Here is a 23244-nt window from a genome sequence, read left to right as displayed (position 1 = left end):
CGATAGGGTTACTTATCCCCCTTTGTTGTAAAGATCATATTTAAAGCACTGTCTCAAAAAAGTGCAAACTTAAAATATCAAGTATTTGTAATGCAATTCATTTTAAGTCTCGTCTTTCATGCATCAGGTAAATAAGAGCCAGCTCTGCAGCAAACACTATTTTTAGGCACTGGAGACCTAGCAGAGAAAAAGAGATGCAATGTTCCAGTTCTGGATAAATGTGTATCTTAATGGTATGAGACAGATGATATATAAATAAAATGAATAAGATAATTTCAGATTATGTGAGGTGCACTAAAGGAAACAGATGGTTCTGTGATATGTTACAAACTGAAAGTAGGAAGTAAGGGGAGGATAACTTTCAAGGTGACATTTGAACTGACAGCTGCAAGATAAGAAGGATCAAGCAATGTAAAAAAAAGAAAAAAGAACTGGAGGAAGATCTTTCTAGTTCTATAGGTAAACAGGAGTGGGAAGCAGGGCTGAGGGAGGATTAAGAGGGTCACTTACGGTGAATTCCCTGGCGGTCTGTGGTTAGGACTTGGTGCTTTCACTGCCAAGGGGCCTGGGTTCCATCCCTGGTTGGTGAGCTAAGATCAGCAAGACGAGTGGCCAAAAAAAAAAAAAAAAAAAAAGAGGGGTCACTTATGAGCTATTGTAGTCATTTCATCTGGGGCACAAAAGGAAATAGTGGCTTAAACCAGAGAGGTTGGAGCAAAACTGGAAGACTGTGGGGTCACCGCTGCTGAGAAGTTAAGCTAGATGAGAAGACAAAACTATTCGGTAGATTTCACAAAATAAATGTCAGTGTCGCTGACAAGAGAAGTTTTGGTAGAGTAGCAGCCTCAGAAGCCACACTACAGTGAGCTGAAGTGGAAAGGAGGTTGAGGGAGCACAACTAAATGACTCTTCAAAGAAGAGACCTTCTAATTGCCATACTGATTGAACACTTTTCAGTCAATATCCTATTGGGTATCTCTACTGCATTATACTTGAATGGTTCACTCCTTGAAACCACATGCTTTCTTTCCAGTGATTATTTTTTGGTTTTGTTTTTCTTTTCATTTCTTTTTCTTTTCTTTGTTGTGGTCGTTTTCATTGACCGGGAGTTAAAAAATAACTTTGGAAATCTGATGACATCTATCCACATACATGCAAATTTCACATATAATTTCAGGGAGTTAATTAACCTTTGAAGGCAGTTAATGGGCCCCAGAGAAGTCCATGGATCACAGATTAAGAACTTCCTGTCTTTTTAATTAGCTGGTCTCTTCCTTCGTGGTTTCCTTATTCCTTTAATTGTTCCCTCCTTGATAACTGCTCTTCTTGGGCTACATCCTCTCTCAGTGACTACATCTACTTTCTTAATTTTTGTCACTGGGACCATGACACCTATTTTACTTTTTTAAAAAAATTTGTTTTATTGAAGTAAGGTTGATTTACAATGTTACGTTAATTTCTGCTGTACAGCAAAGTGATTCAGTTATACATATGCATACATTCTTTTTCATATTCTTTTCCATTATGGTTTATCACAGGATATTTAATATAGTTCCCTGTGCTGTAGGACCTTATTGCTTATCCATTCTCTTTTTTAAAAAATATATTTATTCATTTATTTATTTATTTTTGGCTGTGTTGGGTCTTCATTGCTGCACGTGGGGTTTTCTTTAGTTGCAGCAAGTGGGGGCTACTCTTCGTTGTGGTGCGCGGGTCTTTCACTGTGGTGGCTTCTCTTGCTGCAGAGCACAAGGGCTCTAGGTGCGTGGGCTTCAGTAGCTGTGGCACGCAGGCTCAGTAGTTGTGGCTCGTGGGCTCTAGAGCACAGGCTCTGTAGTTGTGGCGCACAGGCTTAGTTGCTCTGTGGCATGTGGGATCTTCCTGGAGCAGGGATCAAACCCGTGTCCCCCGCATTGGCAGGTGGATTCTTAACCACTATGCCACCAGGGAAATCCTGTTTATCCATTCCGTGTATAATAGTTTGCATGTGCTAATCCCAGACTCCCAATCCAGTCCTCCCCGATCCCCCGCCTTTGGCAACCACAAGTCTGTTCTCTATGTCTGTGAATCTGTTTTGTAGAAAAGTTCATTTGTGTCATTTTATATTCCACATATAAGTGATATCATATGGTATTTGTCTTTCTCTTTCTGACTTACTTCACTTAGTATGATAGTCTCTAGGTCCATTCATGTTGCTGCAAATCCATGTTTCATTCTTTTTATGGCTGAGTAGTATTCCATTGTGTATACATACCATATCTTCTTTGTTCATTCATCTGTCAATTGATGCTTAGGTTGCTTCCATGTCTTGGCTATTGTAAATAGTGCTGCTATGAGCATTGGGTGCATGTATCTTTTTTGTTTTGGGTTTTTTTGGCTGCACTGCATGGCTTATGGGATCTTAGTTCCCTGGGCCAAGGCAGTGAAAGTGCTGAGTCTTAACCACTGTTTGCCAGGGAATTCCCAACTATTTTTAGTTTTTTGAGGAACCTCCATACTGTTCTCCATATTGGCTGCACCAATTTACATTCCCACCAACAATGCAGGAGGGTTCCCCTTTCTCCACACCCCCTCCAGCATTTGTTATTTGTAGACTTTAATGATGGCCATCCTGACTGGTGTGAGGTGGTACCTGACTGTAGTTTTGATTTGCATTTCTCTAATAATTAGAGATGTTGAACATCTTTTCATGTGCCTGCTGGCCATCTCTGTGCACGATGCCTACTTTAGTACACAAGCCCTTTGGAGTTGTAGGGTAACGTAAAAGAAAATCAAGATCAGTTAAACCCATTCAATTTCTGGAGATTTATTTGATTTCACAGTGTTTTACTGGACACCACAGGAGTTGAGGCTATGAATAATTGTTCATAAGGACATCCTGAAAAACATTTATATAAGAAAAAAAATCAAATGCTAATTCTTTTATTGTAACATTTTACAGTCTTCTTCCTATCTGTCCTCCTCACAGCTCCATCCCAAGGAGGAGTCAGCCTTCCACGGGGGACTTCACAGTGGCAGAGGTTTATCATACCAAGTTCTCTCCAGCCTGCTTCTAAGGAACTTTTGGTACCTTCTGATGTGCAACTTTTCATCTTGGCATGTGGTTGTGAAGGTTAATTTTATGTGTCAACTTGGCTAGGCCATTGTACCCAGAGACTTGGTCAACACCAGTCTCAGTGTTGCTGTGAAGGTATGTTTTAGATGAGATCAACATTTAAATCAGCAGACTTTGAGTCAAGCAGATTGCCCTCCATTATGTGGGTGAGCCTCACCCAACTGGCTGAAGGCCTTAAGTGACACAGACTAAGACCCCCCGAGGAGGAGAGAATTCTGTTTTTCCTGAAACACATGGCCATGCAACATGGGGATAATATCAAAAAGGTTCTTTTCATGAAGTAGAAGTGCGGGATGACTGTTAGGAAGATAAACAACAACAGCGGCCATAGATTCCATTCCATATCCCCTCAGATCTCTCCAGTGACACTACTTACAGATTGTGGTTTGTCTTATTTTGTTTTAAGGTGTTCTCTGTTTTTTCTGTTCCCTCTAATTTGAGTTTTTCTATATTTTTCTTGTTTCATTTTGGTTTTGCTTCTTTTTTTTTTTACCTTGGTCTTTCTCTGTCATACTGCAGGTATTCTATAAATGTGTGGGAGTTTCTGGTTGTCCATTTGTGTTTCAGACAGAATGAGGCATGAGAAATCCTAAATGGGAGCTAATGGGAGCTCAGCTTATGCAAGCAGGGCTGGCTGGCTGGCTGGTAAGTTTCAGTGTCATGTGATTGGGAAGGGAGCAGCCATGATGCTCCAGGAAGACTCCCTGATGCCAGAACAGAAGAATGTAGCTCTTTGACACCAATACCTTTCCTATTTGCTCAAATTCTTCCCAGAAACTCACTTCTACTTCTCTAAAAAGATGTCTTACTCTTCTGCTTGAGGATAAAATATCTGGCAGTGATGATTTAGTTTGCCCATTGGGGTGTAAGAAAGAGGTAGCATGGGGAGATGTACACTTCCATTTACAGACTATCAATTAATTTGTTTTCATCCACATTTATCTCTCCAGTCCTCTTTGTTGACAAGTAGAGAGCTGTTCCAGTTCGTTTCCTATTACCACAAACTTACTGGCTTAAACAACATATATTTATTATATAGAGTTCTGTAGAAGTCCAACACTTCTCAAGGTATCAGCAGGGCTGTGTTCCCTTCTGGAGACTCCCGGGCAGAATCCGTTTCCTTGTCTTTGTAGTTTCCAGAAGCCACCTGCATTCTGTGGCTTGTGGCCCCCTTCCTCCATGTTTAAAGGCAGAAACGGTGGGTTGAGTCCTTCTCATCACACCACTCTGACTTTGGTTCCAATGTCACGTCTCATTCTGACTCTCCCCTTCTGCCTCCTTCTTCTCCTTTGAGGAAGCTTGTAGTTACAGGTGGGTCCACCTGGATAATGCAGGATAATCTCCCTATTCTGAGATCATCAATGAGCAACCATAATTTCTCTTCACCCTTAATTCCCCTTTCCCATGTAATCTAATCTGTTCACCAGCTCCGAGGATGAGGACGTGGGCATCGCTGGGGCTCCATTATTCTGCCAAGTACTTTCAGTTCTCCTGAGCCTGCTGGGTCCCGTTTCAGCCACAGCCCCTTCTCTACATAGCCTTAGCTCTGGCCATATCCCCACTGCTTACATCAATCAGTAGTCTTTCTGCTTTCTGTAGTCCAGACATTTTTTGGAATTTCTCATCCACTAACAAAGCCCTTCCAATTCTCAAGGTTATTTTGATATTTTAGCCTTTTTATTCTTTTTCTTTCCTTTTAGTATTCTCTCAAGAGGGAGAAAAGACAAACACGTATTCAGTCCAGCATCTTGAAAGGATGAATGTTCTTTTTTCACTCCCTTCTTGCAGGGCTAGCAGAAAATTTAATCTCAGTCAGTGTTAGGGCCTCCTTACCTCTCAACTGCAGGCATCAGACTCCATTGGCAGGTTTATTATTGAAGCCAACAGTGATCCCTCAAAGCCTGGCACTTTTCTCCTTCCCTGTCCCAGGAAGAGAACGGGAAGGTTACTGTCTAGTCCATCCTGCATGAAGTCTTGCTCACCTCCTACAGTACTACCAACAGCCATGGGAACTTCTGGCTTTTGTTCCTTCCCAGGAATCTCTCCTCTTTCCTCTGTTCTGTTTGCCCTTAAAGTCACTGCTCCTTTTCTCTGTGTCTCCCTTCCAGTACACCTAGCCTGATCTCTTCAACAGGCTCAGGTTGTAGGAAAATTAATTCAGAAAGGAAGTGTTTTACAAGAGCCTTCTTTTAGCTTTATCATCATAATACTTCCCTGAGGCAAGAAAGTACAAAATGGACTGGGTACCTTTCTGTAACTAAAGATGGAAAAAACAGAGGGAAAAGAACACGAATATCTAAAAATTATCTTGCTACTATATATTGTACGTATAGTATACAGATAGTTTTGCTGCATTAAGTCACTGAACTGTGACTTAATCAATTCATATTGATGAACATTTGTTACTTTTTTTCTATTACAAATAATGCTGCAGGGACTTCCTGGTGGTTCAGTGGAGATCCCACATGCCTCCTGGCCAAAAAACCAAAACATGAAACAAAAGCAATATTGTAACAAATTCAATAAAGATTTTAAAAATGGTCCACATCAAAAAAAAATCTTAGAAAAAAACAAATACTGCTGCAATTAATATACTTTTATGTACATTTCTGTACAACTAAGGGAGTATATCTTAAGAATATACTCCCTCTTCAAAATGTACAACAAAGGTACCATATGACTCATCTAGGTATTTAACTTTCTTAGTTGGCTTGGGCTGCTGTAATAAAATACCACAAATCAAGTGGTTTATACAACAGAAATTTATTTGCTTACAGTACTGGAGGCTGGAAGTCCAAGAATAAGGTGCCAGCTGACTGGATTCCTGGTGAGGGCTGTCTTCCTGGTTTGCAAGTGGCCACCTTCTTACTGTGTCCTCACATGGTGTAAAGAGAGAAAAGGGCTCTCTTGGGTCTTTTTTTTTTTTTTTTGGCCGCATGGCACGTGGGATCCTAATCCCCCAACCAGGGATTGAACCTGTGCCCCTGCATTGGAAGCGCAGAGTCTCAACCACTGGACCTCCAGGGAAGTTCCCTTGGGTCTCTTCTTGTAAGGAAATCAGATTCCCACCTTTATGACCTCATTTAACCTTAATTACTTCCATAAAGATCCATCTCCAAATACAGAGATACTGGAGGTTGAGGCGTCAACATATAAATTTTGGAGGGACACAAACATTCAGTCCATAATATTACCCAAGACAAATGAAAATATATAGCCACAGAAAAACCTGGACACAAATGTTCATAGCAGCATTATTCATAAAAGCCAAAAAGTAGGAACAATCCAAATGTCCATCAACCAATGAATGGATAAACAAAATGTGGTATTTTCATATACTGGACTATTATTCAGACTTAAAAATTATTGAAGTTATGATATAAGTAGTATGGATGAACCTTGAAAACATTATGCTAAGTGAAAGAAGCCAGTCACAAAAGACCACGTAGTATATGATTCCACTTATATGAAACAACCAGAATAGGCAAGTCTATAAATACAGAGAGTAGATTAGTGACTGTCTCGGGTGGGGGTTAGGGGTGGAGTGGGGGCAATGGGAGTGAGTGCTAATAGTGATGGTGGTTTCTTTCAGGGGATGCAAAAATGTTATCAAATTAGATTGTGGTGATGATTGCATAACCCCATGAATATACTAAAACCCACTGAATTGTATCCTTTAAAAGAATTATGTGGTGTGTGAGCCAATAAAGCTGTTTCTAAAAAATTATATATAAGTATAAATATATATACATATATATGTGTGTATATATAAGATGAGAAGCAGATTACAGGGAGCTTTGACTGTGAAGCTAAAGTGTTTGTCCTAAAAGGAAACGATTTATGAATAGAGGCATAAAGTGAAAGCAAATTCATTAAGATTAGTTTGGCAGTTCTGTGCAACATGGGCTGAAGGAAGAGAAGGGATTCCAGTAAAACAAGTTAGGTGACATTAATTATCCATATATGCTATGATGATACTCCAAGGCAGGAGGAAATGATTGGTTTGATCTTTTGTTTGTTGCAGCAGTTACTAGCTAAATGATACTCCTGTCTGAGCCATGATGTAACACAGTAAACTGCAATAAATTCTCCCAACAACTTCCTCATTAAAGCGATAGTCATGGGACTTCCCTGGTGGCCCAGTGGTGAAGACTCAGTGCCTCCAACGCAGGGGGCGCAGGTTCGATCCCTGGTTGGGGAACTAAGATGCCACAGGCCACGCAGTGTGGCCAAAAAAAATAAAATGAATAAATTGACAGTCATAGGTGACTTGTGGTCTCAATAAATTGAAAATTTCTCCCAATATTAATAACATTCTTTTGCTGAATCCTCTCCTGGTTTCCTCGGAACTACCAGGAAGTATATTCAACATTCTTCTAAGCCTTATAATAGTGTCTAAAATTATATATTTTATATCTTTAGTGCTAAGTCATTTAGTGAATGCTGTCATTTTATTTTTGTTCTTCTTCGATCCAGAGCTTTACAAACTTAAATTGGCCAGGTTTCAGGATTCAATATATTGAACTTAAAAAAAATTATGCTTTCGTGTCTGTTATCAAACCACAAATGCATTTTCATAAACCATATTAGAAAATCTATTAGTTTGCCTCTTAGGATAGCTACTTTGTTTTGTTTCAAAGGGCTTATCATTATTTGTTTCAATAACCTTCTGCTTCATTTTCAGTTTCCTTTAGTTTAATTGACTTTTTGACTTTATCTGTCAACTTTAATAAATCATTTCTTTCTTATAAAATATGGACAGCTGTTAGAATATAATTTACTAAAGCTAAATCCTTTTAAATTTTTTACTTTTCAAATATTTAACTATTCTCATTTTGCAATTTCTATTATGTGACTTTACAAGTTTAGGTAAGATTTACAAATTACTTTTGTAGCTTACCATTAGTACTGCTTTGCCCATTGAGGTCTAAATAGCTTCCATTATCCACTATACCAATTTTCAATTCTTCAGATATATTTTTCTTTCTGTACAGTAACAAATATAATTCAAAGAAAATAAATGGGTCATTCTCCTAAAGCATAGAGTGCTTTATAAACAACGTGCATGACAAGGCAGGTAGTGCTGCAGATGTTTCCCAGATATCTCTATGACAAGATGCCCATTAAACATTCTACACAATTAACTTTAACTAATGGGTTAATATGGAAATTTGTATTAGATTTTTGCTTACTGCACATACTATTATAATCTTTACCAAGAGTATAGTAAAATTATGCCATACAACTGTAAGGTCCAATATAGTCAATCACATAAAAGCTGAGGTTGCATTATTACAAGATTTAATGAGATAACCAAGTAAGTGTGCAGTTAGCCAACTGGAGGTGGTGGGACGTTGAGAAGCCAAATGCCAATTGTATTCTGAGTTCATATTATTGTAGGGTTCATTATCACGAGTCCTTTTCTGTATTCCAGCCACCAAATATCAGCCCTGCATGTATGGCAATAAAGGCTGTTCTAAGTGCCACAGTGAAAATGAAAAGGAAGTGAGAAGGGAAAGTAAGGGAGAGATAAGAGATATCTCAAAGGACAAGTCTATAGGACTTAGGAGGACTGGATAGGAGGCAAGGGTAAGAAATAAAGACACTCCTGGATCACTTTAAGAATGACAATGGTGATAGAAGAGGCGGGGGTAGAAGTGGTTTCATTCCATTATTTGGCTTGGTAAAGGGACAGGGAGGGAGGTATAAGTTGGTTTTAAATATGATTTAAAGCTGATAACAGAAAACTCAGATGAACAGTTAAAATACAGGACTTCAATATGAGGAGGTCAGGGTTTTGATACAATGGTAATTATGGACAAAACTGAAAGTAAACAGTCTAAGAATGCTTTCAGAAGGGAAAACATTGAGTAAGAATCATTAGGGAAAGAATTAGAGGGAGAAGAACCACATTAACATAAAAGCTAACATTTGAAGTTTATGATATCTTTTCACATACATCATATTTAATGGAACCCTTGAGAGGTGGGAGATTAGTTTCAAGTAGATTTATTCATTCACAAGTATTTATTAAGTGCTACTGAGAAGAGGAGGGTAAGTCACAGTCCTTGCCCTTAATGAGTTTCTAATCCAATGGGAGAAGCAGACATGTAAACAAGAAATTAGGGGCCCTGATTCCAGCACTAACAATACTGTTTAATAATTGGCTACTTACTTCCCAGTCTCCATTACAAAAAAATCACATAAGACTAAGAGATAGTGTCTATCACTCTTCTATCTCCAAAGCCTAGCAAAGGATTTAGCTTATAGGCACTCAAGAAGTATTCTAAATGAAATGAATGAAAAACAGAATAGTGTCTCAGCAATGACGAACGTTATTTTCTGGCAGAGTATAACGTGTGTGGGGAGAGTAAAATATTAGGAAATATGGTTGAAGTCGTTTGGAGATCAGATTTTGGAAAGCCTTATATACTCTGCCAAGGAATTTACAGGTGGCAGTATTGAGGATTCAGAGAATTTAAAACATGGGAATGACATAATCAGATTTGTGCTTTGGAAAGACAACTTTGGTTGGAGTGTGAAGGATAGACTGGAGTGGGTAGAGATTATAGGAAGGAAGCTGTTTAGTACATTACAATAGACCAGTGCTTTCTAAACTTTTAAACATATTTAAGTGTGCATTTAGAATGGGAGGCCAACAGTACAGAAGAGCAAAGTGCTCTGACCTGTATTCAAGGTCCTGGCTCTGCTCAGTAAATGCTTGAAGAAAAAACATAAAACAGTGGTACCTAATAGGTCCTTCACAAATATACATTTTCTTCCCTCTTTCCTTCCTCTCAGTGCTGATTAAAACGGAGCCAATGGATAAATCTTGAGGATATAAGGCAGGGAATAAAATAAGGCCCTCAAGAGGCAGAAAGAGGGAATCAAAAACAGGAGAGCTTGTTTGGTCTAGGGCAGGAGGACAAACAACTTTTCTTGAGATGAAAGGCAGACCTAAAGAAGCATAGGGGAGGAAGGTTAGAAGAATTTACATTTAACAGGAGAAGAATGGAGGAGGAGGGAATGCTAGGTTGACAAATCTCATTTATTTTTAATTTTTTTGTAAATTTATTTATTTTTGGCTGTGTTGGGTCTTCGTTGCTGCGCACGGGCTTTCTCTAGTTGCGGCGAGCGGGGGCTACTCTTCGTTGCGGTGCGCAGGCTTCTCATTGCAGTGGCTTCTCTTGTTGCGGAGCACGGGCTCTAAGCGCGCGGGCTTCAGTAGCTGTGACACACGGGCTTAGCTTCTCCGCAGCATGTGGGATCTTCCAGGATCAGGGATTGAACCCGTGTCCCCTGCATTGGCAGGTGGATTCTCAACTGCGCCACCAGGGAAGTCCCTAGATTGACACATTTTAAACCTCCATCAGGATTAGATGAAAAATAAAAGGGCTACTGAGGTTTTAATACATTAATTTGCAATGGCTATAGCAGTTGTGAAAACGTTCCCCAGCAGCACTTAGCAACGTGGGAGGAGCAAAGCACGTGGACCGTTGGATTCACGCAAGATTGGGAACTGGCAGGATGAGAGGGGCCTAAGGAAAGGAGGAAAGTGATCCGAGAAAGCTCTTGAAAGGCTCCCTGAAGTGAACGACTATAGGTTATAGATTAAGAAGAGAAGGAAGTCAAGTAAGGAAGTTGACAGAGTGGAATAAGAGAAGAGCTGATGTACTTAAAATCTTGCTGAGGTCTGAAAGTCATTTATAGCAACATAACTAGCCTTCATTCTTTTGATTTTGCCAACAAAGAAAATCAATTTGATTTTCTTCTGTATTAACCATCATGACTATGGTTCAAGTGAAAAGAATAGATTTTTGATGATTTAATACATAACTCTTTTTATAAGTCCCCAATTCAATGCCAAGCATTTCTGTCACTGAAAGGCAAGATAAAAATGACAAAAGAGGACTTCCCTGGTGGCACAGTGGATAAGAATCTGCCTGCCAATGCAGGGAACATGGGTTCAATCCCTGGTCCAGGAAGATCCCACATGCCACCGAGCAACTAAGCCTGTGTGCCACAACTACTGAGCCTGCGCTCTAGAGCCTGCGAGCCACAACTACTGAGCCCACGTGCCACAACTACTGAAGCCCACGTGTGCCTGGAGCCAGAGGCCACTGCAATGAGAAGCCCGCATACTGCAACAAAGAGTAGCCCCCACTCGCCACAACTAGAGAAAGCCCGCGTGCAGCAACAAAGACCCAACATAGCCAAAAATAAATTTAAAAAATAAAAAAAATGCGAAAAGAATAATGAGTAGCACCAGGCCAAAATTAATTTGATTAGCTAAGAAATAATCTACTTAAGCAGTCATTATACTTATAGGTAAATAACTTCATTTCTGTCTATATAGTTAGCATTAGATCTTTTTTAATATCAAGTTTGTTACAGGTTCATAAAAACAAAGTTCAAATATCCATAGTATAACACAAATATGTATGATTTTCAGAAGAGGTTTCCTTGGATCAATTAAAACGGAAGATTCAAATTATTCTAAAAGTAAAGGCAATACCGAACTTTTCAAAAAAGATTTAGGTTGAGTATTTTGGTGAGAATTTCTCATACAAAAATATGGTGGTTTGATTTAAGATAACACACTGTACAACCAATCAAGCAAAATGTAATGCTACTGAGAAGTACAAACTTTCATTCTGGGATGTCAGTGACACTTCTCATACAGAAATCAGGGTCTCTTTTTTCATACCTCTTGTGCCATAAGATGGCTCCAGGGGCTGAGGGCCTAAAATGAAACAAAAGGGATAGTCAGGGTTAAGGCACTATAAAGCTAACTGTGCCTGATAGTATAGCCTTTGGCTAATTTTCAGTCAGGCAGTAGCTCTCAGGTTAACACTTTTCTTTCCTTTAATCATAGAGGTTAAAGATGCCTACTTCCTTTTCCATTCAAGCACCAACTGCCTACAGAGGGGTTAACGATGCGGGTGGGAAGGAAAAGGACAGTTCCCCCAGCTTTTGTACTTGTGAGCAAACAGCTTTTATGATTTTTACTACTAATGATAAAGACAGCATAAAATGGTTTAAAGGCTCCTTCCTAAAATACTTTTTCCATGTACCTTTTTTCCCCCCACAAATGGAAAGATAACTGCTGTACCCAGATACTAATTAGTTTTGAGGCACAAGTTACATTAGAAGGAAAAAGAACTTGGGCTAGTGTGTAAATTTCATTCAGCGGAGACTCCTTGGTTAAATAAACAGCAGAATTTGCTGGGTTGGGAGAAAGGAAAAGAGGCCCAGAATGCTTACTGCTTGTCACTGTCAGCTTTCTCATGGAAGACTTCACTAAGGGAGTTTCCAGGGAGGAGAATGAGCTATTCTAAGCAACGACATTTAGGAAGAAAGAGGAGTTCCTGTGGTCTTCGGGCCAGCTAGCTATAGAAACTGGTCCCACGTAGTCAATGGCTTGGAAATGGGGTAGATGAATTGTGAACTGCCCGTACAGTACAGTTAGGAAGTATGTGGATAAAAATTCCTGGAGCTGAAGTCTTCTTTATTGACAGAATCAACAGAACATGCATGGCAGAGTTGGCCACAACGTCCTAACACAGCACATTCTGACATTCAAATTAGACTCATTTAAATGTGGCTCCTTTTGATTCCTTCAACTTGGTACTATGATTATCTGTACACGGGGATTCTATATTGAAACAACCTCACTCACATCACCACTATCACTCAGTTTTTGGATACTAACAGATTGGTCCAAATTTTAAAAAATGTAATAGGCTAAAAGACAAAAAAAAGTCAACTAAGCTATCAGGCCTAATCAAGAATGGCTTAATATTATTCATCCTCTTTGAACATTTTACTTAAGTGTTTTACTAGAGCTACTAGCTCAGGGTTCCCACCACATGCATCGATTTGTTTATAGGCTTTAGATTCAAGCTCTTTAAGAGTATTCCGAGTGTATTCAAAAGAACCTACGTTCTCAAGATAATGTACACAGTATTTTTTAACATCTACATTTTCGGTTCTCTGGCGCAAGATATTCTGCACCTGGGTGCTTTCAGGCCTAGACCAAATAGCATGAATAGTAGGGAATGAGAACTTTCCCTCTGTTAGATCTTCACAAAAACTTTTGTTTGCACTATATTCTTTGGAGTGTAGATTAGCATAATCATCCCTAATTTGGAAAAAGAGCCCAAGTGTATTCAGTAGTGGCTTTAAATCTTCTTTGTAATCAGAGAACAACTGCATGAGACCTACTGCTAATCCAAATAGTCCACCTGTCTTTTGCAGCACCATTGCTTTATATTCTTCTTCAGTGGGACAAGTGTAATTATCCCTCCAGTAGATATCCAGGCCTTGTCCCTGATGGAGTTCTAAAAGCTGGCGGGTAAAAAGCTTTACTGCATCTGGGTGATCAAGGGTTAAGACTTTCTCTAGGCCAAGAAAATATACATAATTGGCAGAATTGATGACAGATGGAATTCCATAGATGCTGTGTGCCACTGGAAAGCCACGACGGAGTTTTGAGTTGTCTTCAATATCATCGATGAGTAAACTGGCATTATGCAACATTTCCGTCACTTCAATGATAATCTAACAAGAAATACAATTGAAAAATTTCATTTTATTTGAATTATTCAAAAGAGCTTATAAATACTTAATGTATATTAACAGATAATCAAAGTGTCAGGTGCCTTAGTTTTTACAACTAGTTATTATCTAGCAACCTCAATGTAAGATATGTATGATCATTAAACTGAATTAAGAGCTAGGAGTATTTTTACATGATATCTATTAATTTCTTAGAGATTAAGAATAAGGTTAGAATTGCCTAAATACCTGTAGCTTGTCTTCTGGAACTTTTAGCCAATGATTAAACGCCTGTGAAAGTTTGGTTCTCACTTGTTTACCTGCATTTAAAGAATAAAATTTGGCAATAAATTAATATTTTTAATTACAAGAAACACATTCAGAAACTTCCTGTGAAACTAATAAAACTTGACAAATCCAGCCCCACCAAGCCATTATCTACTGTAGAGCTTGTCTTCCACTGCTGGGCCCTACTACCTCCCTCCACCAAAACTCATATCCTAAAATGCACAACCTTTTAAAATTAGGGCAGGCAAAAGAGAGTTCTAGGACTCCAGGGACCCATCAGTAAGCTCACTCCTTTCATCTTAACTTATATCAACAGTTTTGGAATGGAATTTTTTTTTTTTTAACATCTTAATGGAGTGTAATTGCTTTACAATGCTGTATTAGTTTCTGCTGTATAACAAAGTGAATCAGCTATATGCATACGTATATCCCCATATTCCCTCCCTCTAGCGTCTCCCTCCCACCCTCCCTTATCCCGTCCCTCTAGGTGGTCACAAAGCACCGAGCTGATCTCCCTGTGCTCTGCGGCTGCTTCCCACTAGCTATCTATTTTACATTAGGTAGTGTATATATGTCAATGCCACTCTCACTTCTTCCCATCTTACCCTTCCCCCTCCCCTTGTCCTTTATTCCTGTCCTGCTCCTAGGTTCTTCAAAACCATTTTTTTTTTAAGAGTCCATATATATGTGTTAACATACAGCATTTGTTTTCCTCTTTCTGACTTGCTTCACTCTGTATGACAGACTCTAGGTCCATCCACCTCACTACAAATAACTCAATTTTGTTTCTTTTTATGGCTGAGTAATATGGAATGTGCTTTTAGGGAATTATGATCTAATTCATTCTTTTGAAAAGGGAGCCAGTCTAGTTAGTGGCAGTTAATTAGCACCATCCACTTCAGAGGCTATAGGTATTTTTTTTTTTTGACATGTAGTTGATTTTCAATGTTGTGTTAATTTCTGCTGTACAGCGAAGTGATTCAGTTATACATATATACACATTCTCTTTTAAAATATTCTTTTCCGTTATGGTTTATCATAGGATACTGAATATGGTTTTCTGTGCTATACGGTAGGACCTCGTTGTTTATCCATTCAATATATAACTATAGGTATTTTTTTGTTTTTGTTTTCCTTTTAGTTTTCCTTTTTACTATACTTTCCTCTAACATCAAATGGATGGTTTTGGATAGTTCCTTTTTCTTTTTTCTAACTTACTAGTCCAATATACAATGTAACTGAAAGGAATTTTTTTTTTTTTTTTTTTGTGATACGCAGGCCTCTCACTGTTGTGGCCTCTACTGTTGTGGAGCACAGGCTCCGGACGCACAGGCTCAGCAGCCATGGCTCACGGGCCCAGCCGCTCCGCAGCATGTGGGATCTTCCTGGACCGGGGCACGAACCCATGTCCCCTGCATCGGCAGGCAGACTCTCAACCACTGCGCCACCAGGGAAGCCCAAATATAGGTATTTTAAAGTAAATGTACTTTGCTATTGAATTACCTTATAGAATTACCTCTTAAAATTATCTACCATTCCTTTATATTAAGATTTTAGAGACTGGACAGCTCTGCTTCTTTCCTATCAAAAAGTGAATTACCACTCCATGAAGTATTCCCTTTTAACATCCTGAATTTAGTCAAAAGTTAATCTCTTTATTTTGACTAGGGCCATTAGTTTTTCAATATTATCTTTTTCTTACACAGAAAGCTCAAGAGAGGTCTTTGGGTAGTACTCACCATTAGAAGTCATTTTAGCCCAAATATAAAGGAATGGTAGATAAAAACCACAACCAGTTCATTTAATAAAAATGTTCTTTCTATGAGCTTCCTGCTAAAGCGAATGCACAGTTACACCCTAATTTCAGATTAGGTTTCAGGAAAATAGTTACATAAAGTTTCAGTGAACAAAAACAGTATTTTCTGAGTCCTATCTGTGTTTTCTCTGCAGCAATCAGCCAAACAAATGAATACACACACCCTCATCACATACCCAAATGCAACAAAGTTTCACTTTCTGTGAGAAGTCTAAAAGGGAAGGATCTCTTAGGGTTCTGGAAGCAGTATCCTCTGTCTACTAGCCTTTAGAATGTGGTCTGAGTAGCAATTATATCCTTTATCCTTCTGATTTACTTTCCAGTTTGACCAAGGTCAATCTGGGCTATACTGAGAAGGCACAACTGTGCAAAGTAACCCTAGCACCTTAAAAAAGAAGAAGATGAAGAACAGAGAATCAATGTGCAGGCACATTTTCCCCTTCACTTCAGAATGTATTTAGAAAACAGTACAATAAATGGCTTAACTTACAGGTACTCAGGTATGTATGTATGTATGTATGTACGTATGTATTTATTTATGGCTGCGTTGGGTCTTCATTTGCTTCATGGTCTTTCTCTAGTTGCGGTGAGCGGGGGCTACTGTTTGTTGCGGCGCGTGGGCTTCTCACTGCGGTGGCTTCTCTTGTTGCGGCGCACAGGCTCTAGAGCGCAGGTGCAAGGTGCAAGGACTTCAGTAGTTGTGGCTCACGGGCTCTAGAGCGCAGGCTCAGTAGTTGTGGCGCACGGGCTTAGTTGCTCTGCGGCATGTGGGATCTTCCCGGACCTGGGCTCGAACCCGTGTCCCCTGCATTGGCAGGCGTATTCTTAACCACTGCGCCGCCAGGGAAGTCCCCTCAGGTTTTATTTTAATATTACAGTAATTACTGTTTCTTTTTTAAGACTTTAACGTTACTGACTCCCTTTCTGCAGGCCCTCTTCTTCCTCCATTTCAAAACCCACCCTCCACCTCCCACTGCAAAGGCCTGGGGACCTACACTTCTAGAGTAAATAAAGAAACATAAATAAAAGTCATTCTACTTCACTAATTTCAGAATATCCTAATATCAACAATTATTAATTATTATAACCTCTTTTCAGCAAGATTAACTTTACAATAGAATAAATGGCCTGGCCCATCTTTAAGTCACTTTAGTAACTCTGAAGCTCTCTGTGAAAAATAGTTTATGCATAACACAGTTTCCTCTTTCTTTAGGAAACTCTTTTGAGGTTCTATTCTATCATGGGTGCAGGAGTATATTTGATTTGAAAAATAAAAAGATGGGATACCTAATGAGAGTCTTAAATATGTTATCTAATGGCCTAAAACATTACTTCCAAATAATGAGGATTAAAAAAAATGTTAACAGAAGTAGTTCATTACACAGGTAAGCATTACTGTTAAAATGTAACTATAGGCAGTCCTTGTTCTGCACAGTAGTGGAGCAGAGACGCTGGGTGGTGCTAGTTGGACACTTGTCATCACTGGTAACTGGCATGTTTTATGGTAGCCCAGTTCCAACCAGTGTTTGTCAGCGTGTAACAAAATAAGTCCAGCAATAGGTGGGAAGAGTACAAGAGAAATAGTGCTACCTTTCTCAATATGAGACTCTAAAATAAGTAAAGTTACTGGCTGCTGAATAAATGTCACGCAAAAGCAGTCTCTCGGCTTTTTCTTAAACAGTAGGCAACTTTCCCCTTGCATTCTCTGCTTGTCTCTCCTCCATTCTTTTGAAGCATTGACATTAACAAGTATGTCTCCATGAGGGTCTGCCAGAATAGAAATGACACTAATCATGATGGTTTCCAAGGTGGAGGAAGGGACCTACCACTCTTCTGGCTTCAGACAACAGTACTTATCCTCCCCAGACTCAAGAAGAATAGAAATGCCATTGAGGAGTGCTCATCGAGAAAAGTGTGCACTTTAGAACAGAAATGACAACCTTTTTGTGATTGAGATCATCACTACAGTTGAGCCACACTATGGGCTAAATGGGTTTCTATAGTTGTCAACTTATCACCGTTTTTTTTTTTTTTTTTGAGCCATGCTGCGCAGGTTGTGGAATCTTAGTTCCCTGACCAGGGATTGAACCCGGGCCCTCAGCAGTGAAAGTGTAGAGTCCTTACCACCAGACTGCCAGGGAAGTCCCAACTTATCACCTTTTAGTGTTTTTTTTTTTTTGCGGTATGCGGGCCTCTTACTGTTGTGGCCTCTCCCATTGTGGAGCACAGGCTCCGGATGCGCAGGCTCAGTGGCCATGGCTCACAGGCCTAGCCGCTCTGCGGCATGTGGGATTTTCCCGGACCGGGGCACGAACCCGTGTCCCCTGCATCGGCAGGCGGACTCTCAACCACTGTGCCACCAGGGAAGCCCTAGTAACTGGTTTATACATGAAGCTTTATTACAAGAAGCCACGCTTATCACATGCATGAGTTTTTCTTTGCTACTATCATTTCCCAGAAAAGCTTAAAAAAAAAAAGAGCAAAATAAAACAAGCACATACATATGATTAGGCAGGTGTTTCTTTAGGAAGCCATGTTCAAGTGACTCATCTTTATATAGGAATAATGTGGGCTATGCTTCCAAGTAATGTGCTTTGGATGCTTTACTATTTGTTTCTTACAGGAACTAGTAGTATAAGAAATGCAGTGTATGTGATAATGGAAAACCTGAACAGGAAAGTTAAGTGAAGCTTCTTCTTGTTTCACAAATTGGCAGATCATCCCCTAATATCTAAAGAGTAGGGAATAGGGATGTGTGGCATGCATAAAGAAAAAAACTTCTAATGAGATACTCAAATGTTTTATGTGTTTTTATGTTTTTAGTTATGTTATAAAATTGGATATTTTTTAAGGGGTGCCTCAAAAACATCCCTTTTAAGAACAAAAAGTTGTAAAAGTTTATTATTTTCCTCATGTGTATCTTCTTACAAAATAGAAAACAGAAACTCTCAAGAGCTGGCAATTCTAACCTTTTCTGTATGCTAATATTGAAATGACGATTACTTTATATAGATGACCCTATATGTACTGTAACTAAACTGTTACCTGGTAACTGAAGTAAGTACTTGTAAGGTTCTAGAAGAATTCTTTGGGCTGTTTCTTGAGTCTTCTCCATTGTTTTTTAATTTCAAAGCTGATCTGTAAAAAAGGAGAAACATAAAGATGATGTAGTTAACTAAATTATCTGAGTATCAAAGTACAAAGGAATTTGTATTTGTATTTCAAGGTGTTGTAGTAAAGGTAAACTTTCAGTTTGGTTTTAAATGAAAACTCTACACCTATGAAATCTTGAAAACATTATGTTAAGTGAAGGAAGATGGTCACAAAAGGTCACATATTATATGATTCCATTTATATGAAATGTTCAGAACAGGCAAATCTATAGAGACAGAAAGTAGACTCATGATTGCATAGGGCTGGGGTGGGGGGAAGAGAGAGTGACTGCTAATGGGGTTCTTTTTTTTGGGGAGATCAAAATGTTCCAGAATTAGATTGTGGTGCTGGTTGCCCAACCTTGTGAATACAACAAAACACACTGAGTTGAATACTTTGAATGGGTAAACTATATGATATGTAAATTATATCTCTTTTAAAAAAAAAAAAAGTCTTCATTTAAGTGATTATATTGGTCAAGGTGTTCACCTGGATTTTAAGTGGTTTCCTTAGTTACAAAACTTACACTAAAAGCCGTTCCTATTTTATCAACCATAAAAGGCTTAAATTGTTGACATCAACAGGCAACAACAGAATTAGATACTTCTATACTTGACTGATCATGTAAATTAATAAACATACTTTTTTTTCTAAGAGCATTAAAATGAGTATGTTTTGGGGCTTCCCTGGTGGCGCAGTGGTTGAGAGTCCGCCTGCCGATGCAGGGGACACGGGTTCGTGCCCTGGTCCGGGAGGATCCCACATGCCGCGGAGTGGTTGGGCCCGTGAGCCATGGCTGCTGGGCCTGCGCATCCAGAGCCTGTGCTCCGCAACAGGAGAGGCCACTGTTGTGAGAGGCCCGTGTACCGCAGGAAAAAAAAAAAAAAAAGAGTAGGTTTTATACATTTGACCCTTAAACAACAGCGGGGTTAGGGGCACCAACAACCCCCCTCCGCACACACACACACAACTGAAAATCTTCTGCAGTCACAGATTCAACCAAGTGCAAATCATGTAATACTGTAGTATGTATTTATTAAAAAAAAAAATCCATGTATAAGTGGAGCCCAGCAGTTCCCACTCATGTTGTTCAGGGTCAACTGTGTATTTAAAATATAAGGAGAAAATCCTATTCTGCATTTTCTTCACAATCAATCAATTTTCGACATTCTGATTAAGACATGCATTTACTTGAGTGCAATTATATTATTAAAAATATTCCCCTGTAGTGACTTATTATTCTGAATTTTATATTTACTTCAATATTTCCTAGAACATCACTCAGTTTTCCTAGAATCCCCCTTTACTATTGAATCTCTACTATTTCTTTGTAAATATCTATTGCTATTTTTGTTTGTCCTCCTATTAGGAGTCTTCATTTCTGTTTTTGTTGTTTTTTCTCTTTTTGGGGGGATGGGAGGGAGTTTTCATTTCTAATTGGCACACTTCAGAAGGTTTCTCACCTTTGTCTACTTTCTTTTGCTTCTTGGGACAATGATTTGGTCTCTAGGATCATGAGCCTAAAAGACTGAAAAGTGTATTTTCTGTATTTTCTTCTACATTTGCCTTGACCAACAATTAATGTTAAGTATGTTGCAAGGGAAAAAAGTTCAGAAAATATTTTGAAATAATCCAAATACCAGTTTAGTAACCTATTACCTATACTGTTTAAAGTTTGACACAGATTATCTTATTCTTAAGAGATTAAAGAAAGAAAAGAAGATGATGCACAGGAAGAATAATCACTTAGGTTAAAAGATTATTGAACAGAATTAAAAGTAGAATTTTAAAAAAGCATCTCATATACTGTTCTATTTAAACCAGTTAGTAGCCATCTCTTCCCAACTAGGTTGAGAAAATTATGTTTATCTTTTTCACAGCCTCCAGAACACATGTGACTTAACTTAAAAATCAGTAAGACCAACTTTCAATAATTCTCTTTTGTCTCTGCATCAGTAACAATACGCCACTAGACAGATTTTCAGCGCTAATCTGTTTCAATTCTTAGGGCTTAGCTGGTTGATGTCTTGTTCGACTGAAAATATTAGTTATGAACTTTAAAAAAATCATTCTTTCCTTTGCTCACTCTGGTAAGTTTAAGAATACTCACATAACAAATAAATCAATTAATGTTCCTTCTCCAGATAATGTTTGTATGCAAGTATTCTCAACAGTGGGAAAACACAGAAGCCTCAATTTTGCTAGGTACTGAAAACTAAAGTTTCCTGTCTTCTGAAGAGTCTGAGGGTTTCTACATTACTGTTGCATATACTCTGATTTGGCTCTTTTTCTTTTCTTCTTTTTTAACCCAAAAGACTCCAATTTATCACACCTAGAAATTTCAGCTATCACATACTGGACCCGAATATAAAAAGGCATTAATGTGTTACATGAACTCTACTAATTTACTTTTTTAAAAGTAATTAATTTTTAAACTATTTTACCGAAGTATAGTTGATTTACAATGTTGTGTCTAATCTACTTTTAGAACGAACCACCACAGGATGCCTCTGTGAGAGTCTGAAACTACTCATTTTCAAAACTGGGAAACTGCTTTACATTTGTTCAAACAACACACGATGAATATTAATTAACACAAAATCAGATTCTCTCCTCCGTCTGGACTACTGAAGCAATATCCCCCTGGTCCTCTACTCTTTAGCCAGTGACCTTTTCGAAATTCAAATCTGGTCCTATCTCCCTTCTGACTGGCAACCCTCCGAAGTTATCCCATGGCTCTTAGATAAGAACAAAACTCCCTAACATAGCGTATCAGGTTCCGACAGCCAAGCCCCGCGCCCTCCCACCCCCGGCCCAGCTGCTCCTCATGGTTTAAAAAGCTCCCTCCTGGAAGAAGGCTTTCCAACGTGATGTTCTTTCTCTCTGGAATGTTCTTTCCGTAGTTAACTCCCGCTAACCCTGCCACTCTCGGCTGGATCCTCACTCCCTCGGGAAAGCCTTCCCTCATCTCCCTAAGGCAAACTCCCTATTTCCAATTCTCTTATCACCACGAAACTCTCCTTCGCGGCACTCACACCTGTTGCAATATCACACTGACTTGTGTGGCCATCCTGCCTGTCTCACTAGGCTCAGGCTCATGACGGCAGGGACCACACCAGGCGGTGGCGTTCAAATGTGGGAACGACGAAATGAACGAAGGGACGTAAGCCGAGTACCTTCCAATGCGTTAGAGGACGAAATCCGGGCACACGAACAGAAAAGGGAAAATATCGTGCAAAGTAATTTTTTAAAAAGGGATGGGTCTGTTTTCAGAATTGCTAAATCGACAAAGTGTAAGCGCGGCTGTGAAGCGTGGAGTGCATCCTTCCACTCGAACTCCGGGAGACGATGGATGGGTGTGAAGTAAATTGCCGGAGAGGTACATGGAGGGAATTTAAATAACTTCGAACTCCGGGAGACGATGGATGGGTGTGAAGTAAATTGCCGGAGAGGTACATGGAGGGAATTTAAATAACTTCGAGGCATATTTTCCACACAGGCTTGGCAGAAGGGCTTCCAACGCCGACTCCGTCTAGCGGAGCCCGCAGGGTCGGTAAGGTTCCTGCTTCCTCTCCGCCCCGAGGCCCCCTTCCGCTCCGCGGGGTCCCCTACCGCTCCTCCCCTTCTCCAGCGAGAGGATGGAAAATTCAGACACAATCCGGTTCAGCATCCGGGTCCTCACCCTCCTTTCTTTCTTTCCTCTCAGCTCCGCCTCCCAACCTCCCCCACCCTCACTCCCCATCCGGGTTCCCCCCAGCCGCCACCACAGCCACTCACGGTTCGAGGATGATATCACAACTTTCACGCCGGGGGTCCGGGAGTAGCAGTACCCAGCATCAACTTCCCACCTTATAGTTCAGAACAAGGCTCCCCCGGATGCCTACATGAATCCCTCCCCTCACTTCACGATAGCACTCTCCGCCTTCCTCACCCGCCAGCGACACCGCATTGCTCGGTGCAAGAAAATGCGCCATCCCGCTCACACTGCGCAGGCGTCGTTGCCGCCTCCCCTTTGCTTTGTCGCCCCGCCCCTTTCCCTCCCCCCCTTCCCTGTCTCACGTAGGCGCGGGGCGTTGCGGGTCTTGCAGTTCTCAGGGGCAAGGCCTCGCGCATTGGCCCCAGAGGCTGGACTACATTTCCCGGGGAGCTATGAGGCGTAACTTTCTGTTTCCATAGAACTGGTGGGAAAATGGCGTCGTTGTTTGTATCGCGGGGACCAATAGGAACAGAGTATGGGCGGATTCTAAAGAAGTCTAACCAATCCGAGGTCGTCTAAGAGGCCATCCGGGAAAGAGGTAGGGGAGGGGAAAAAAGT

The 23244-nt window shown here is 39.9% G+C and overlaps 1 protein-coding gene across 12 annotated transcripts; it reads right to left on the bottom strand.

Moving 5' to 3' along the window:
- Positions 1–561: 561 nt before the first annotated feature.
- GGPS1 (geranylgeranyl diphosphate synthase 1) lies at positions 562–22941 on the bottom strand. 12 transcript variants are annotated; one of them, XR_003430190.1, is made up of 8 exons: positions 22707–22854; positions 18822–18914; positions 13922–13992; positions 13539–13675; positions 11823–11858; positions 8016–8101; positions 4949–5035; positions 562–590 (listed from the first exon to the last, which is right to left on the bottom strand). XR_003430190.1 is itself a non-coding variant. In XM_027093982.1 (7 exons), the coding sequence occupies exons 2-7, from the start codon at positions 18889–18891 to the stop codon at positions 5010–5012; spliced, it is 426 nt and encodes a 141-aa protein (XP_026949783.1). In that variant the 5' UTR covers positions 18892–18914; positions 22707–22854; the 3' UTR covers positions 2791–5009. The 12 variants fall into 12 exon arrangements, 8 of the variants coding, with proteins under 8 accessions (XP_026949783.1, XP_026949781.1, XP_026949784.1 ...); XR_003430188.1 differs by lacking the exon at positions 562–590 and having other exon boundaries at positions 2791–5035; positions 13340–13675; XR_003430189.1 differs by lacking the exon at positions 562–590 and having other exon boundaries at positions 2791–5035; positions 13360–13675.
- Positions 22942–23244: the final 303 nt, after the last annotated feature.

The sequence above is a fragment of the Aethalodelphis obliquidens genome, unplaced genomic scaffold (assembly GCF_003676395.1).
Source record: "Aethalodelphis obliquidens isolate GAN/ISIS:26980383/991018 unplaced genomic scaffold, ASM367639v1 scaffold87, whole genome shotgun sequence".
NCBI classification, from domain to species: domain Eukaryota; kingdom Metazoa; phylum Chordata; class Mammalia; order Artiodactyla; family Delphinidae; genus Aethalodelphis; species Aethalodelphis obliquidens.
The sequence above is the reverse complement of the archived record's forward strand: the minus strand, read 5'-3'. Positions and strand labels throughout refer to the sequence as shown.

Coding starts and splice junctions, on each gene's coding strand:
- GGPS1 (XM_027093977.1), bottom strand. CDS start 18,891: ATGGAGAAGACTCAAGAAACAGCCCAAAGAATTCTTCTAGAACCTTAC. Junction 13,993..18,821: donor GTACTTACTTCAGTTACCAG/GTAACAGTTTAG, acceptor CTTTAAATGCAG/GTAAACAAGTGAGAACCAAA. Junction 13,676..13,921: donor TTCCAGAAGACAAGCTACAG/GTATTTAGGCAA, acceptor ATTTCTTGTTAG/ATTATCATTGAAGTGACGGA.